Source organism: Struthio camelus, chromosome 12, assembly GCF_040807025.1.
Source record: "Struthio camelus isolate bStrCam1 chromosome 12, bStrCam1.hap1, whole genome shotgun sequence".
NCBI lineage: Eukaryota > Metazoa > Chordata > Aves > Struthioniformes > Struthionidae > Struthio > Struthio camelus.
This window is the reverse complement of record NC_090953.1, coordinates 1,955,983-1,971,623: the sequence shown is the minus strand read 5'-3', so window position 1 is coordinate 1,971,623 and position 15,641 is coordinate 1,955,983. Positions and strand designations below refer to the sequence as shown.

At 41.6% G+C, this 15,641-nt stretch overlaps 1 protein-coding gene across 9 annotated transcripts in view; it reads left to right on the top strand.

Annotated features, from left to right (window-relative positions):
* Positions 1 to 15,641, top strand: part of GLCE (glucuronic acid epimerase) — a 66,390-nt gene that overhangs the window by 11,252 nt on the left and 39,497 nt on the right. For 3 of the 9 annotated variants that reach the window (XR_011143700.1, XM_068958225.1, XM_068958227.1), the window contains exon 2: positions 9,654 to 9,753. The exons of 1 other annotated variant lie outside the window; for it this stretch is intronic. Coding sequence is in view for 2 of the 8 variants with exons in the window: in XM_068958222.1 (XP_068814323.1) it covers positions 10,146 to 10,195; positions 10,885 to 10,913; positions 11,396 to 11,459 (143 nt within the window). In the remaining 6 variants the exon portion in view is untranslated. 5 more of the 9 variants (XR_011143701.1, XM_068958226.1, XM_068958222.1 and 2 more) reach the window with 4 other exon arrangements.

Below are 15,641 nucleotides of genomic sequence, written 5' to 3'. Positions count from 1 at the left end.
AATTTTCTTAACACCATGTGGTATTTTAAAACTTGAAGAATTAGTGGTAGAAAGAGGATCAACACCTTGCTGAGAGGTGAGAACAGACAGCGGCTAGAAAACACGCACTTTAATGGCTATCAGCTGCTTTTTTTATATATTCATGAGTCTTATTTCTGCTAGATTTCTCAAGAGTGTTTTTTGAGGGGGAGTTGGTGGTGGTGGTGGTGTTTGGTTGGTTTTAATATTGAATGCATAGTTTATTACTGCTCTGAACAGCAGGTGAGGTATCCCCCTTGGTGTAAGGTGGATGAAGTCGGTCAAAATACACGTCTAGTCCCTAAATTCGTATTTGATCTTTGGACTCTATCTGTAAGTAAGTAAATATTTGGGGCCCTATATCTTAGCGAAATCTTTCTTATATTGAAGGTGATTTTGTTCCTAAACTTCTAGGCCAAGTGCCTTGGGCGCGGTCATTTTTGCAAGGTTTAGGATGGCGTTCTCGTAAGTTCGTGTTCCAGGTACCTGTAGACACAGCTTCCTCAAGTAGCTTAGCCTCATATGAGATATTTCTTTATAGGTACAGATTGACTGTTGGGTCGCAGTAGCTGCGAATTACGGTAAATAATACTGAATGTTGCGCTATAGACAAAGGATTTTGTACAGTATTGCATTTTCTTAGAAAGCCAATTCTAGACATCTGCATTCAGTGACTGTAAAATATTCTTGGTATTTATGAACTGTAAAATTTATAGTGTGATAGGTATGCAAATATGCTGCCAGAACACTGAAAGCTGTATAATACTGCATAATTATGGCACATTTTTAGCTATTTGCAAAAACTGACTTCGTTGCAAGAGTCAGATTTATCAAGTTCTCACCTTTTTAAAGATATAATGCTCAAGTCTCTTATCTAAATTCTCATTTTTTACAATTTATGTATTGGTAGATTGGGAAAACGAAAGCTGGAAAGCAATGTTTGAGAGAAATGGGGAGAAAGAGGTACCTCGGGGTTAGCTTGCAGGTCATTCGCAGAACCACCAAAATTGGATGGCCATTTTTCATTTCCAGAAGACTTAAGGTGATGCTGCATTTCTCTGACGCTATCAAATTGCTTCATCTCCTGACACGTGTGATTATAAAAAGGGCACAGGATCAGGACGTCAGAGGTCAGCAGTGAGGGTCGCTGTCTCAGTGTTTGCTACCATGGTATATTTTCCTGTGTTGTTGGACCAGAACTTTGCGATTTTGATTTGTGGGCCCTGTCTGTGAACCACGCACTGTGATTTTTGCCTTACGTCCCACTAGCGTATGATCCTAACAACCTGTCTGCCATGGAAATTTTTCAACTTATGCAAATATCAAAAATGTGACTATCAATAGTCTTTCTCCTTTTTTTTTTTTTTTACAGTGTATGTAAATATTTGCATTTTCCATGGTATAGGCTATATAGCACACAGCTCTCAGCCCAAATATTTTATACTATACGCAATCCAAAGTACCCAGCTCATCGCATTTGCTTGAAGATGCATGCTGCAATTGTCAGCTGACTTTTTACTATGACAGCTACTTTAAAATGACCACCCTTAATATTTTGTAGCAAAATGTTTTTTACTCCAAATGGACCATTGATCGGTAAAACTTTTTTTTTCCCCCTAGTATCTACAACTAGTTTGCTCCCACTGCTTTCGGTGGAGCTGCTTTCTGGTTGAGTAAACGGAAGAGGTGATCTTACTGAGATAGGATTTCTAATACTCAGCTTTTTAGGAGTCACAGAATTGTTAACAGATTCCTTGTCTGCATGACAGTGAATTTCAAGTTTTGTTTCTATTACAATTGTCCACTTTTCCAATAATATTTTAGATTTTCATTGCAAAATGTTGCCTTATAAAAATTACTTAACGTGACACTTGGCTTGATTTGACTTCTGACATTGCTTTCTCCTTGTTTTAACAGCTAATTTGACTGACAGCAGTGCACATTTTCCCCCTTAACATTTTTCTGAAGTGGAAAGGGCTCCTCAGACAGTAGTGGATTCTTTATTCTGTAGTCTTTGCTTTAAAAGCGAGCAAACCTGAATCTAGCATGTAGGATTGTAGAGACTGTTCAAAATGGGAATTACCTGCAGAGGCATTTTGCTGGGATTGGAAGAGTCTGAAATTAGACCTTCAGTATATAGACTACCCACAGTTTTACCGGTGCGAGGATAAATCATACTGTTTTAACCCTCAGTTGTTGAATATTTTATGACCTATGCGAGGATATGCTTTACAGGGCTGCGGTGGCCTTCCCAAGGCGTGCAGGCGCTCAGTTGTGGAAGGCTTGCAGTAGCGTGGAAGGTGGGGAAGTCATCGCTGCTTAGATGTACCCACTAGCGTGCCGGGGTGGAGCACTGATGTGAACGGCTGGTCCTCTTTTCCTGAAATTGTTCTTAGCTTTTAGCTGTCTAAGCAAGAGCGCTCTGCGTGATCGGTACGCCTCCAGCAGTTATCGCTGCTGTGATCAGCCGGGAGCTGCCCTGACATTTGAGAACTGTCAGTTTAGATAGCAGACAAGTATCGTAAGTCAAGTACTGTATTAGCAAAATTCATACTGTAGTAATACATAGCGTGGTAATCCGTACGAATGTAGTTCCCATCGTTGAAACGTCACTTCCTGGTTGCTATGTAAAGATACTACTTTTTAACAAGCTGCCAGTTTGCAGTGCAATATATTTGTTGTATTAGCGTGTTTTTAGCGTTTCCCCCTCAAATCGCGTGCAAACTTTGTTCTTAACCTCCATCAAGGCATGGTTTAGCCCAGGCCAACGCTCCTCACTTTTTACAGCTGCCTTGGCTGCTTTGTTCTCTCCCGGTATCGTAGTGCCCTCTGCTGGAATCGACTTCTCTCTTCCCAGGAAGTTTGGTCTCTTGATTACCGTATGTACTGGATGGGTTTTAATCTGACTTCTGTGTTACGTTCCACTTATCGCAAGAGATCCCTCCGTATCCAAGTGCGATTTAGCCTCCTGCTATTTGTAAGCCTTTCCCTTGGGACGTGCTTTGAAAAGGCTTGTTGCGTCGTTTTGCATGGAAAGCTGAAAGCTTAATATTTGTATAAACGAAGACGAGGGGTCGGGGCCGAAGGCTGGGCATGCCCCCGAAACAAGGCAGGTAGTGAAGCCTTTCGCTGCTGTGGGCTGCGTGGGGGCAGGCCTGGGAATGTGAAGAGAATATGATAACTAGATGCCAATGAAAGCAGCACAGCTGCGAGGCTGAGGTCGTACAATGCTGCTGCTGTTCGACAGATATTTTCTCTGCTCGGGGAGCCGAGGGAGCTCCTGCTGAACCTCTCCGACCAGAGTCGGGCAGATCCTTTTGTTTAGCCTGTGAACTGGAGAAACGTCTCCAGGATAATGTAGTTTGACCCCATTTCTTGTAACCCTTTTGAGTCGTCACCACGCAGGACGAGAAGTTCACTCTCAGGTGGGCGCTCTTTCGGTCTGACTCTGAATGACCGCTTTGCGCTCCGACACAGTCAGAGAAAACCCACGCGTTGGGATTAAACGCTGAAGTGCCAGCGTTCAAAAGTGAGTAACCATTTTGCTGTCTGGATGGTTCAAATTCAGGGACTTTCTGCCATAGCCAGCTTCTTGGGTGACTTGAGTTTAATTAGGTGGGTTTGAGTCAGGCTGTTTCCTCTTTTTTTTTTTTTTTTTGGTCTTTTTATGGAACTGAAAATTCCCCTGTCAGCATGAGTAGAATTGGGAAGAGCTTGTACACTAGCATTTAACATGGGAAAAAGTCAGAATGGAGCCTATATCAGTTACTGAAATGAATATTAATTGTTGGATGGTACAGCATTAGGGTAGCTTTGTTGTGTATGGGTTTGGACAATTAAGAATTTCATGCCTGCTTTGAATGTTTCATGAATATTAACACAGCCGTCATACTGAGCAGTTAATTGGGTGCTATCACTTTAACCACCTTATTTCAATTGAAAAGTGCTGCTAATAAATGACAAACGTCAGTGTGAAATTCCACGTGTTCCCCGTGTATCAGGAGCAGCCTTCTAGCTGTTCCTGCGTCTTTTCTCCTCTTCGCTCTTCTAGCAGCCTGATAAGTAATCTTAAACCTTGTGAGTCTTTTGTGTTCTTGGGTAGCCTTTTAGCTCATGTTTTCCACTATCAGGTTGCTGCTTTCACAGTGCTTTTCTGCTTCTCCATACTATCAGCCTGTACATCTGGGAGGCGGTCAAAATTTTCAGCTCTGAAAAAGACGTCCGTCTCTGTTGGCTCAATAGATGGACAGAAACATGTTTAGAGGAGGAGTAGCGTTGGTAACAGGCATGGTATGAGAGTAGAAATTCAAATTTTGGATTTTAGGGCTATTTCAAATACCTGATTTGAAATGTGCAACTTGAACTTATCTTGTTTCTTGGCTGGGATTGGAAATTATGTTAAAAGGCAGCTTGGAGAAGCAGTGGTGCATCATGTGCCTGTGTTGGTGCGGCTCCGCGGCAGAGCCGCAGGGCGGCAGGAAATGCGATAGATTATTCCTTTTATTAATCTTGAGCTTTATAAATAACTGGCGAAATTCTGCTTTCTAGATCACTAAAGTTAAATACAACAAGGTGACTTCATAGTTTAATAGAAATGGGATAAAATCCTCCTAATTGGGCATTGAGAAGAAAACCTTATTGTTTGTGGATTCCTAAAGGTAATACAAACGCATTGAGTTAAAAGGTTACCTTTTTTGACTGTCGCTTTGACATGTATTCTGATGTAGTACCAGATGCGTAAGGCCTGTTAGTTTAGGCGTGAGTAGATTTCCTTTGACTGCCCTTTGTCTTTCAGGATCAAAGATGGGTGAATTGCTGACGCCCCCAGGACTAGATCCTCTTGTTTCCGCTGTTACAAGTCGTTCCCGGTGAGGCTGTGCGTTTGTCTCCTACGTAGCTTTTTCCTCTCTAGTTAGCTTTGCCTGCTGTCTAAACCGTTGTTGTCGAAGATGGAGAAGTGTTGTTCTTTTATGTGAAGCTCCCTTCAGGGAGCATCTTAAAACTTGGTACCAAAAGGTGGAGTTATGCCGTTGTCCGGCTTTGCCGTGCTGCTGTTAAGGCCGTACCTCCAAAGGCAAGCTGTAGGAGATTATGGGTAGCCCTTCCTACAAAATAAGCATAGTAAGTCCGTGCTGTCTTAACGTTGTTTCAGGGTATCGCGTTCCCACAGCGTTCTGCAGAGTGTTAGTCTGTATTTAGAAACAGGATTTTAACTGCAGTCAGGAGTTTGCAATTGATTGTGTGAAACTTGCATGTTCGGCTGTTTGTTTTATGGTTCTGAAACTAGCATGTCGCTATTGTAAAGACACAGTATTTAGGCACAGGAGGTTATTAACACGTTATCTGATAACACTGCTTTGGATGTGCCGAAATTGCAGGTTGCAAGCCAAGACCTTTTATCACCCATTGCACGTATTAATGGCTTACTAAACCATACCCTGGAGTATCAGATTCAGTTTGTAGAAATGTAACAAATAGATGCCAAAATTTAGTTTTGCAACCGAAGCAGAGTGTGCAGTCGTGCCGAGAGCTGTTTCCACGGGGCATCCTGCAGAAAGGGTGAATTTCGCTTTCGGATGTGCAGGACCCCATGCCTACGTTGGCACGTCGGCGCGGGTGACTGTGGCGGAGCTGGAGCTCGGGGCTGGGACGGATGCAGGAATGGCAGCAGTCGGTGGTGCGTGCCTCCTCCCAGCTGTCAGGAATGCAGAAAGAGCAGAATAAGCCAGATTATCTGATCAAGGACTGTTGAAGTCCTTGTGTTTATGTGCTAATTTTAGTTTCTTCCGAGTAACAGAGTCGGTTCTTCTAATAACACTTATGGTATTGTAAGTGCGTGTTGATTAGTGATTAGACTGCGGGTCCTGGCCTGCATAGTTTGCAGTCTCTACGTTGGAGAAGTGAAGCAGAGAGGAGGAAGGCTTAAAATGAACCAAACAGCTCAGACCAGATAGCAAAAAGTTGTCTCTACTGATGGTTAGAAATCTTGCCTTTTATGTATGTATTGGTAAAGGCTCTTGGTAAACATGCGATTGCATGTGTGCTGAATATTAACTTCCTCTCAACTGCCTTCCGCTCAACTGCTTTTCTGTTAAGGTGCTTCCCGAGGAAGCAGGCACGTCGGGCTGCTGCTTCCACAGTGGTTTTGGACGCTTCCGAACAGAACATAACTGTCCTCCGCAGCACGTGCTGTCCGGAGCAGCCCCTTGGGGTCGCATTAAGCGGCATGCAGAAGGCTAGTCGCTTGTGAGTCCTCCTTTTCCTCTTGTTTTATCCTCCAGCTCCCGCAGTCCTTGTGGAGTTGGCTAAAGGTGTCACTGCGTAAAGACCTCGATCCCTCTTCTGAAGGTACCCGGCGGGATTTCTCCACTCTTGGAGCAGTGCCTTCCCCTAGCTCCTGGTGCAAGCTGTTTGTATGCATTGCCTTTTGCCAGACCCGCCGTGCTTTCCTGCGGGAGCGCCGGGGCCGTGCACCTGCTCGGCCACTCTGCGCACAGCCTTCGGGTGGTCTCCTGGGGTTAGTTCCAGGCTCTGCAGCTGCTCTTCCTGCACGCCAGGACCAGAGAGAAACACAACTTGGCCGCATTTACTCTCGTAACTGCATCCAAGCTGTTATGGGGCTGCTTTCTGCTTAGTCTCTGTTGACCTGTTGTAGTGGATGAACACAATTCTGCCCATATGGGGACAGTCTAGAACAAGAGAAGTGTCATTGCCTGGCATTGATCTCCTAAGTCTACATTAAACAAGACTATGACAGTTGCTGGAATCTTACCAATATTTTAAAGATGAATTCTTGTCATTGAATAGATATGGAGATCTCTTGGCTGTGTATGTAGGAAAATACAAGGAATGAGCAAATTTAAATCTCCATTTGTTCATCGATCTTCTGCGTTTGAAGTTAAACATCTCAAATAGGTTGGATACTTTAAAACTTTGTAGTGAGATATAAGGTAAAAGACTTTTGTGGAGAGAATTTTTATTAGACTGATACTATTCTTGAAGAAAACTAACTCTTGCAATGCTAGTCCTTTTTTTCCTCAAATTAGGACCACAGGGCTGCTACCACCACCAAAGGTGACACTCTAGGGTATCTTCTGAGTTGCTGTTCTGCCTGTTTTAAGGAAATTTAAAAAAAAAATTAATTCTAGCATTGAAAATTATGCCGAGGTGTGGCCCTTTTCAAGGATATGTTTGTCTCCTTTTATGGAAGGTTACAATTTGAGAAGGAAGTCGTGGTCTGTGAAATAGTACCTGAGTACTGGGGGCAGATTGCACTCGCAGATTGAAACATTGACAGAAAAGGTGGAAGGCTCTGTGTTTTGCGGGGATTTTTCTGTCAAGCAGACATGTTTGTAGACTTGCAAGGCAGCTTATAAAGCTAAAAGTGGTCATTTAGCAAAGCTTATTAGCTTGCATCTTAAAGCTGTTCAGTCATTAAGTGCATTCAAGGAAATTGCACCATTGTTATTTTATTGTTATTTGCTAAATTTTGTCTGGAACGAATAGCAATCAGTTGCCAGCATTTCCATTCATATGGACTTCTGGTAACGTGGTCAAGTTTAGTACACGTGCAACATTAAGGGAGTCGTGATCCATCATGGGATGAAACAGTAGCCGAGGATGAAGAAGGTAATAAAGAAACAGAATTCCCTTTGCGGGTAACTGGAGGGAGTCCTGTGACGTGCATCTTCTCAGGGTGGAAGAAATAGAACTTCGGTTTAAATATATCCTTATTGTGCAGAGGACCACGTCAGACCAAAATTTCACTGCTTTCTCTTGCTAAAAACTTAATTTTTCTTCTCTGGGAATTGTTTCTGCATGTCAAGAATGCAAAAGCTTGGAGTGCCCGCCTTGCTACTTGAAGTCAATAGGAGGAACTATTAAATAATAAAAATAATTATCTTGGGGAAGCAAAGTGAAGGGCTTTCTGACAGATGTCATGTGAATGTACTATATAGTATTTACAAATGCACCTGCTCTGTGGTTAGTTTTCTCTAACCTGGCTGTAAGGAGAAAAAAAAAAAAGTACTTTGTTGGCTGAATTTTAGCTTTGTTTGCTTCGCTTTAGAAATAAGCGCTAAGAAAATGAGTATTTTGTTGTAAAGTTATTTTCAAGGCCATGTATTTTTTTTTTTTTAAGAGAATCGTGGAAGAAAAGCTGACAATTTAATGGTGCGTGATGCACTAATAAAAATGTCTGTGTGGTTGTGTTTAATCCTTTAAAGGAGAGAAAAGAAACACAGTAGTTATCAGCATTCAAAAGGCAAGACACAGGCTTAAATATATGCAAAGCCTTGGAGAGAAACTGAAGAAATGTACTGACTGTGTTGCAGAAAGCTTTTGACAGGCACATCACATCTTTGAAAGTAAGATTTGAATTATTAGAGCTGCCTTTGTTTATTAAATTGAGCCTCCAGTGAGAGGATTATATGAAGAAATACCATGCAGGCCCAAGTTGTGCTGGCATAAATTGTAATAGGTGATAAAACTAAATTTACTTTATTGAACTAATTCAGTAAGAAAATTCAAAGAGATTTTTAAAAAATCCAGGTGTGTAGTAGATACCTAAAGAAAGACTTCAAATGCCTAAATAAGCCTCTTTTTATGGAATCCGGTTTGCTTTGAGTGAAGGGTAATCCTTTTAAAACAAGATCACTTGAAGACGAACTCCAACAGAAGCGTTTTTGTTTAATTTTAAATTGGGAATGCAAGGGAAAGAGGCAGAGAGCTAATAAGAGTGTAATTATACAGCTATTGCCAAGTTGAGGAAGGGCAGAGACCATTAAAATGCCATTTTCGGAGTTAATTATATGGTGTTTCAAGTCAATGCTGCTGTCCTGATTTTTGTTTAATCTGCATGTGGCATGTATTTACGATCTTATGTTCATGACATCTAATTTCTATTTTAAGGAACTTTAGGCCACTGCACCACGAAAAACTGTTAGAAAATATTGTAGTCCCAATAGGCTTTTTGCCTGTTGGATTTGATTAAGAAATATGCAAAAGTAATAGAGGAGATGGGAGAAAGCTTAGCAAATAGTTTGGGACCAGCACAGATACCATAAATAAATAAAGCCTTGCAGTGGAATTTGGTTAGTTAAATCTTTTCGGAAACTCGTTTAATAGTTGCAGAGCTTCTGCTCCTGCCCAGACTTAGGCAGCTGTAATTTGGTCCAAGGTTACTCTTGGACTTCTGTGTTATTAGCTTTTCAGTTTATATTCTTCCACTTGTGCAGCTTCTCAAGTGAAACTACATAATGGTTTGACTAAAACTGGGATCCTTTGAATATGAGGTTTAAATTGGAATTCTTCAAAAACATTTAATGAAAGCCCTACATGAGGCAGACGTCAGGATTTGCTCTTCGATTGGTAGGCTTGTGGAGGGGAGAGCAGATTAGACTCCTTTGCAGTTGATGTGCTGCCTGGAGGAAGTGACATTTATGCTCTTGATCCTTCAGTGATTCTGCATGTCAAGAGCTGAGCCTTGAAATTCGTCAGCAGTGCTGTCTTAGGAGCAGACAGGGCTGCGTAAGAGGATTTTTACGGTGGTGGGGGGGAACTCAACTCCAATGGCTGTAGCAGGTCCTTAAGTGCTTCAAAAAAAAAAAATTATTTTTTTCACCTCTCCCCTTTAGGAGATCGGAAAGGGAAATCGCTTTAAATCACCAACCAATATATTTTTGAAGTTGACAAATCTGCGATGCATTAGAATTCAGAGACCTCCTTTTGCTTAAGGTAAGAAAGGAGCAGATTCTTCCCGTTTCCTGCTTAATAAATGTGTGCGTTGGGTTTAACTCTCCGGCTTGAGTTTCTGGAGACTGTACTGCATTTAGTGTACTGTCAATGCCGAAATGGTTAACGTTCATTCAGTTTAATAACTTGCAGCTGCGTGAGGCTCAGTGTTTGCAGAAGGTGTGGTGGTGCTAGCCAGCTCCCGTCCGCCCGGAGGAGCGCAAGCAGGCTGCTCATCACGAGGACCATCGCAGCCCGCTCCTAGCGTGGTCGGCCGGAGATGAGCTGGTTGTTTTTTGTCGTGTAGTTGAAGGTCTGTCATGCATGAAACCTAATCTGCAGGGGATCTTATTTTCCTCGTTTGGACGGTAAGCAAGCTTGGTGACTCCTGAAGGATGGTGGGGGAGAAGAGGGTGGAGGTGGTGAAAATCCTCACTTGCGAGAGGTAGGAGCTGTATGCGTTCGCGGAAACGTGAGCCTGGGTAAGCTGTAGTTGGGTTGCCATGGTATCCTTCAATTACTCAAGTGTGAGTGTTTGTAAATATCACCAGTGAGTTATTCCCGGTAAGATGGTGTGTGAGAATGGGTCTGCCTGCTATTAGCCTAGTGGTTTGTTTTTATGTAAGAAATGTGTTAATGACCTTCTTTTGTATGTTGTGTGTAATTATCCGTGCTGTAAGCATGATTTCTGCAGCACGGAAGAGCCAGGATTTTTATCCTGTTGTATTTATGTAGAGGTTTGGGGAGACTGTATAAAATACATGTTTTAGCAAAACTACAGCTTGAGTGTCTATGACTTCCTAATTTTCAGGCAGTAGAAGCTTCGCCTGATCAGTAATTTAGTGATTTTTGTACTTAAGAGTTTGTTTACTAGTTGTGGTATAACGTAACTTGAGGAAGCCTAATTCAGAAGGAGAGAAGCCCAAACTGGAGACCAGAAAATCTTGTCTAGGGTTTCCAGTGTGCCTCTTATGTTACGGTACAACGAGAGAAGCTGTTTTGGAGCTGCTACACCAGAAAAGTGAAATTCAAAGCATTTCGGAATGATTAAAGGAAACTTTAAACTTCTGTCCAGTAATTAATACCTGCTGCTCTTGTGTGCTTAATCTAAACTTGGCAAATTTTATTTTTCAGCATTTTACTGTTGAATTCATTCAGTTTAGGTAAGTACTCCCTGTGGATCTGTTCAGGTTAATCTCCGAAGTTCATGTTTATAGCCTGCTCTGGTTTGCGTGAGCTGTCATTTCAAATTACTCTGTGCTGCAGGATTATCCAAGGCACAGAATGGTTTCAATTCTCTCTTGTTATTTTTAAATGAGCCGAAAAGAGCATCCATTTTAGCAGTTAAAACCTGCAGTCAAAAGTAGCAAGCGAATGTTTAACAGGAGAGAGAAACTTGTTTGGAAAAGCATCCATTTTGTGTTACTGTGCTGTGCCTTTTTCATCTCCTGTGCGGCTGAAGTAGAAAACAAAACGCACCGAATCCCTTGTGCAGTTTTTCCAGCGGCTTAAAACGTTCACCGTTCTGTCACGTAGTATGTTCTCAAAGTCTGCTCCTGAATTGTCTGACTTGTCCAACTCGTCATACTTCCCAGACCTTTTCAAACTTAACTGATCATAAAGTATGCCTTTTATTAACCTCTAGGCAACAGAATTTCAGAGAATATCCTACCTGGCAGGGGAATAAAATTTTGCTGCTGGGTTTTCAAGTACGTATCCTCTTAATCGTGCCTAGTAATCTGCTTATGTGAGCGTCATAATTTTTTTTTTTTATATAAAAAAGTGGGGTGGTTTTTTTTGTTGTTTATGGTGAAAGTAGTTCAAGATCTGAATTGCGAGGGATAGATGAAATTAAGCAGCAGAAACACTGCCAGTCTACAAAGCTTTAATGTGTTAATGCAGTCTAGACACTGTATGTGTTTAGAGGCAGTCTAGATTTAATCCTGAAGAAAAAGCAGTTATTCATAGACTTCTGTCTCGATCATGTTTCTCCGTAAGTGATGGATAGTGTGGAACAGGGGTTTGGAGGAGGCATTGAAAATTACTTGCTGCTGCTAGAACTGTATCAGCTATTAATTGTCCCCAAGTTCAGTACTGGTTTAAAAAACTGCTGGGGAGGGTGGAAGATGAAAGAATGATGTTTGGAAGAGGTCTTAGCTTTGTGTAGACTCTTTTTGCCTTTGTGAATTACTCAGTTTTTCAAGTCTGCTATATTGCTATATTTAATATGTTTTAAATGACATTGAATCAGTTAATATGGTAAAAGAAAAGACCCGGGTGGACTGCTACCTTGTCTGCCGGGGAACGGCAGAAGATAGTCTATTGACAGACTGAACAGTCGCGTGAAGTTTGTTTTATACAAACAGGGAGCATTTTAGCATCTGCTAAAAGGGGATTTTGATAGACCAGGACAGAGAAGCTTTCTGGAGGCAGCGTCTCTGTTCTAGTGCAGTGCCTGACCCTGGCTGGAGCCTTCGGATGCACTGCTACATAAAGTAATAATTTATAGGCTCTCAGTGGGGTTGAAAGTGAATTAAGAGTGAATGCATTGAATTTCTAAATGAAAGAGCCCTATATCATCTAGAAGAAAACAGATCGGTATTATAGGTCTATTAATTTTTTTATGCTTGAATATTGAACAGTTGGTAGACAGAAATGTTAGGAGAAAACTCTGTTCTTGACTGGGGGGAGGGGGGGCGGGTGAGGGAACAACTTTTTTAAAGAAACTTTAAAAATACTTATGAAAGAATGGGTTGTTTTGCCTGAGACCTTAAAGGTCTTACGTTGTTTCTCCCTGCAGTAACTTGCTGTTTACACCTGCATGGTAAATATGCCTTGTGGATACCAGGTCACGTCTTTGGTTTTCTGTGTTAGTCTTTCCTTCCTGTAACATCTCCAGGTAATCATGGTCCATCCAAAGCAGCAAAGACATTATAGATGACTTTTTTCAGGAATATGCCTTTTACTGAAGCCTTTTTATCCTTTTTGATGGCCTCGTTTAGTGTTTCCAGAGCTAGTTCTTAAATGAGCTTTTTCTGTAATAATTCTGTGATGATCTCTTATTATTCTTATGCTTCAGTGGTAACATTTCAGCTGTGATAATTAGGTTAAAGTCTTTGCAAGTTGTTTGATCCATCGTATGTTTTAAATATCTGAGTCTGTGTATCTATAACACACCTACTGGAAAAAAAAAAAAACCCCCGACTCCGTCAGTCCCTCAGTGAAATGCAGCTGGATGGCTTTTAAACCACAGAAGAGGCTTAGAATTTTTGTTTGTATTTCTGCTTTGTGTTAATTAAGACTTCAGCTAATTTTTAACTAGCAACATCTGAAAAAAGGTCATTTTGGAAGATCCTTATGAAGATTTGAATCAAGCAAGAGTATCACTTCTGTGACTGTGGTGATGCTGATTCGGCGCTGCAAGGTGGCACCGCGGAGGAACTCTTTTGTGGAATTTGATGCTCTCTCGGCTGAGTGGGAGGAGATCGTGACAGCAAGCCCACTAACAGTGTCTTGAGGGACCTACTTCCCGTGCTTGAAATACATGGCTAAGCCTTCCCTTCCCTCTTATTTTATGGTCATGGCAGAGTCTGGGTTGGCATATCCAGCCCTGCTTCTCCAGCAGGGTCCTTTTCTGAAGAACCAGCTTGTTTTTGGAAATTTCCACGAGTTCACTGCGTTTTGTGTCCTGTGTTGAGCCGTCTCCCTGTGGAGATGAGACTGGCGGTGTTTCAGGGGCTGTGTCCAACATGCATTTCTATAGCTACTGTGCAAATGTCACATCACCATATTTTATTACCCTAAGTGGGAATTAGTTTCTGTAAGCAGATGGCAGAAAGGTGGTTTGGTTAATTTGTGCCTACTTGAAATAAGTAACTAAATATGTGTTAAACCATTGATTTATTAGGCCAGAGCATATTAGTGGTAGATAAGTGGTGATGTTAGATTGCAAACTGAGAAACACTGAGGACCCAGACAGGTATTTCAAAGTGAAACAAAAAAGTTGAAAAGCTCTGTCGTGGTTAGAGCCTGAAAATAATCAGTGTTTACAAATCGTGACATTAGAAAGCACAAGAAAGTGGTGATCGCTTGCTCCCTGGATAACTTGCCTCACAAAGAATTGTTGTCTAGTAAATTCAGCGTTTCTCTTGCAAAATCTCTGTTGGGCTATTTTCTTGCTCGCTTGGCTCATAGAGCAACATACATCTGACAGGCACTGAAAGGATGCAAGATGCGTGCTGGCCTTTATTTGCCCAGGTGGGCATGGGTCTGTACCCAGCCTAGCACTGGTCTGCCTTCACTGGGAAAAGGTCTGCCCGTGCAGTCCGAAGCTGGTCTTTTGGCTTTGGTCTTCACAGAAGGTGAAACTTTCTTTAGAGCAATACACCTGGAAGAGGGGTAAAAGAACTTAATATTTAAATAATGCTAATCACTGATTCTTGTGGAATTTGCGACAAAGTAGTATTTCTCTCTCACGTGAACTCTATTTTTTATATATATATATGCACACACATATATATACACACACACACACACATATGCATATGTATGTATATAAATGTATATCAGTTGCAGTAGATGAGCTCTGTTGCTATTTACTTGTTTGCCAAAGAGTTAATGTTCTTTGTATGGTGAACGGTGGAGCTACTGCCCTTGCTGCAGCTACAAATTATCTTTCTATTGTTTCTGCTTTGGCAGAATGTCTCTGAAAAATGCCAGGCAGTACAAATCCGAGTGGAACTAGCATAATAGTTAAGTGAAGGCTGGAAAATATTGCCATGCCCTCTCTGGAGTTATCTTTCAGTTGGAGTTCTGTAAACAGTTTTTCTATAGCAAGGGTTATAGCTAGGGGAACAAAAGAAAGCTAAGCTAATAAGAGTTGAAAAAGGAAAAAAAAAAAAAATCTCCTCCGTGCTATCTCCCCCCCCCCCCCCCCCCAATTCTGTGCATTAACAAGCCTATCAAAGCGAAGAATCTGATGTGCCCAGATCAGGTGGGTTTTTGTTGCAGCCGTTAGCAGTTGATTATAGGGAATTCTAGAGTGAGCTGAATCGCTTTGCCTCGACTGGGCCTACATAGACTGTAATTGCGCTATGGACACCTTCATTAAGGTGTCTGAATAAGGAGCTTAATATCACTTCAAATGTTGATGGTGGGTAGGGGGGGGAAATCCGTCTATCTTTTCTTTGACCAAGTGCTCCTTAAATTAGACAAGAGAAGTGATATGACTTCCTGGTACTACAAGGAAATAGTCTTGACGCAGTGTTTTAGTACATTTGCTGCATTATAAGGTTTCAGCTAGTGCTAATTAATTACATGGACCATGTTGGGTTTGAATTGCAATTACATTGACTGATATGCAATAATTAGCTTTAATTCATGTTTCCATGTGTAGGAGAGATTTAATTGCTTCTGTTTTGTGACAAAGATGTTGCTGTTCTTCTTCTGTAATTGGGTTTCCCCTTTTTTCTGCAAGTAAATAAAACTAGAAACCAGTCAAATAGGAAGATACACCACCGAGAATTTCTTTGTAAGATGAATATGGTATTAGCGTTCTCTTTGGCAGCGTGGCTAATTGCATTTTATGTATCTTGCTCACAAGCAAATACTTGTCTCTGCATCCATCTAACAGTGTTAAGCCTTATAAGCACATTTCCTGTAACGCAGTGCTAACTTCAGCTAAAACAAAAATGCTTTCAGATCAAACTCGTTGGTCTGCAGTTCTGCGACTTGGTTTTTATATGCAAACTTATGTTAATGAAGGTAGTCTGCTTGCACATCTCAATGATTGTCGTTAATGAATCTCGCATCGGTCCACGTGTTTACCGGGCTTGGAGTTTTGCGAGCGGTAAGTTTACAATAAGCTGACCCACGAAAGTGACATATGCAAT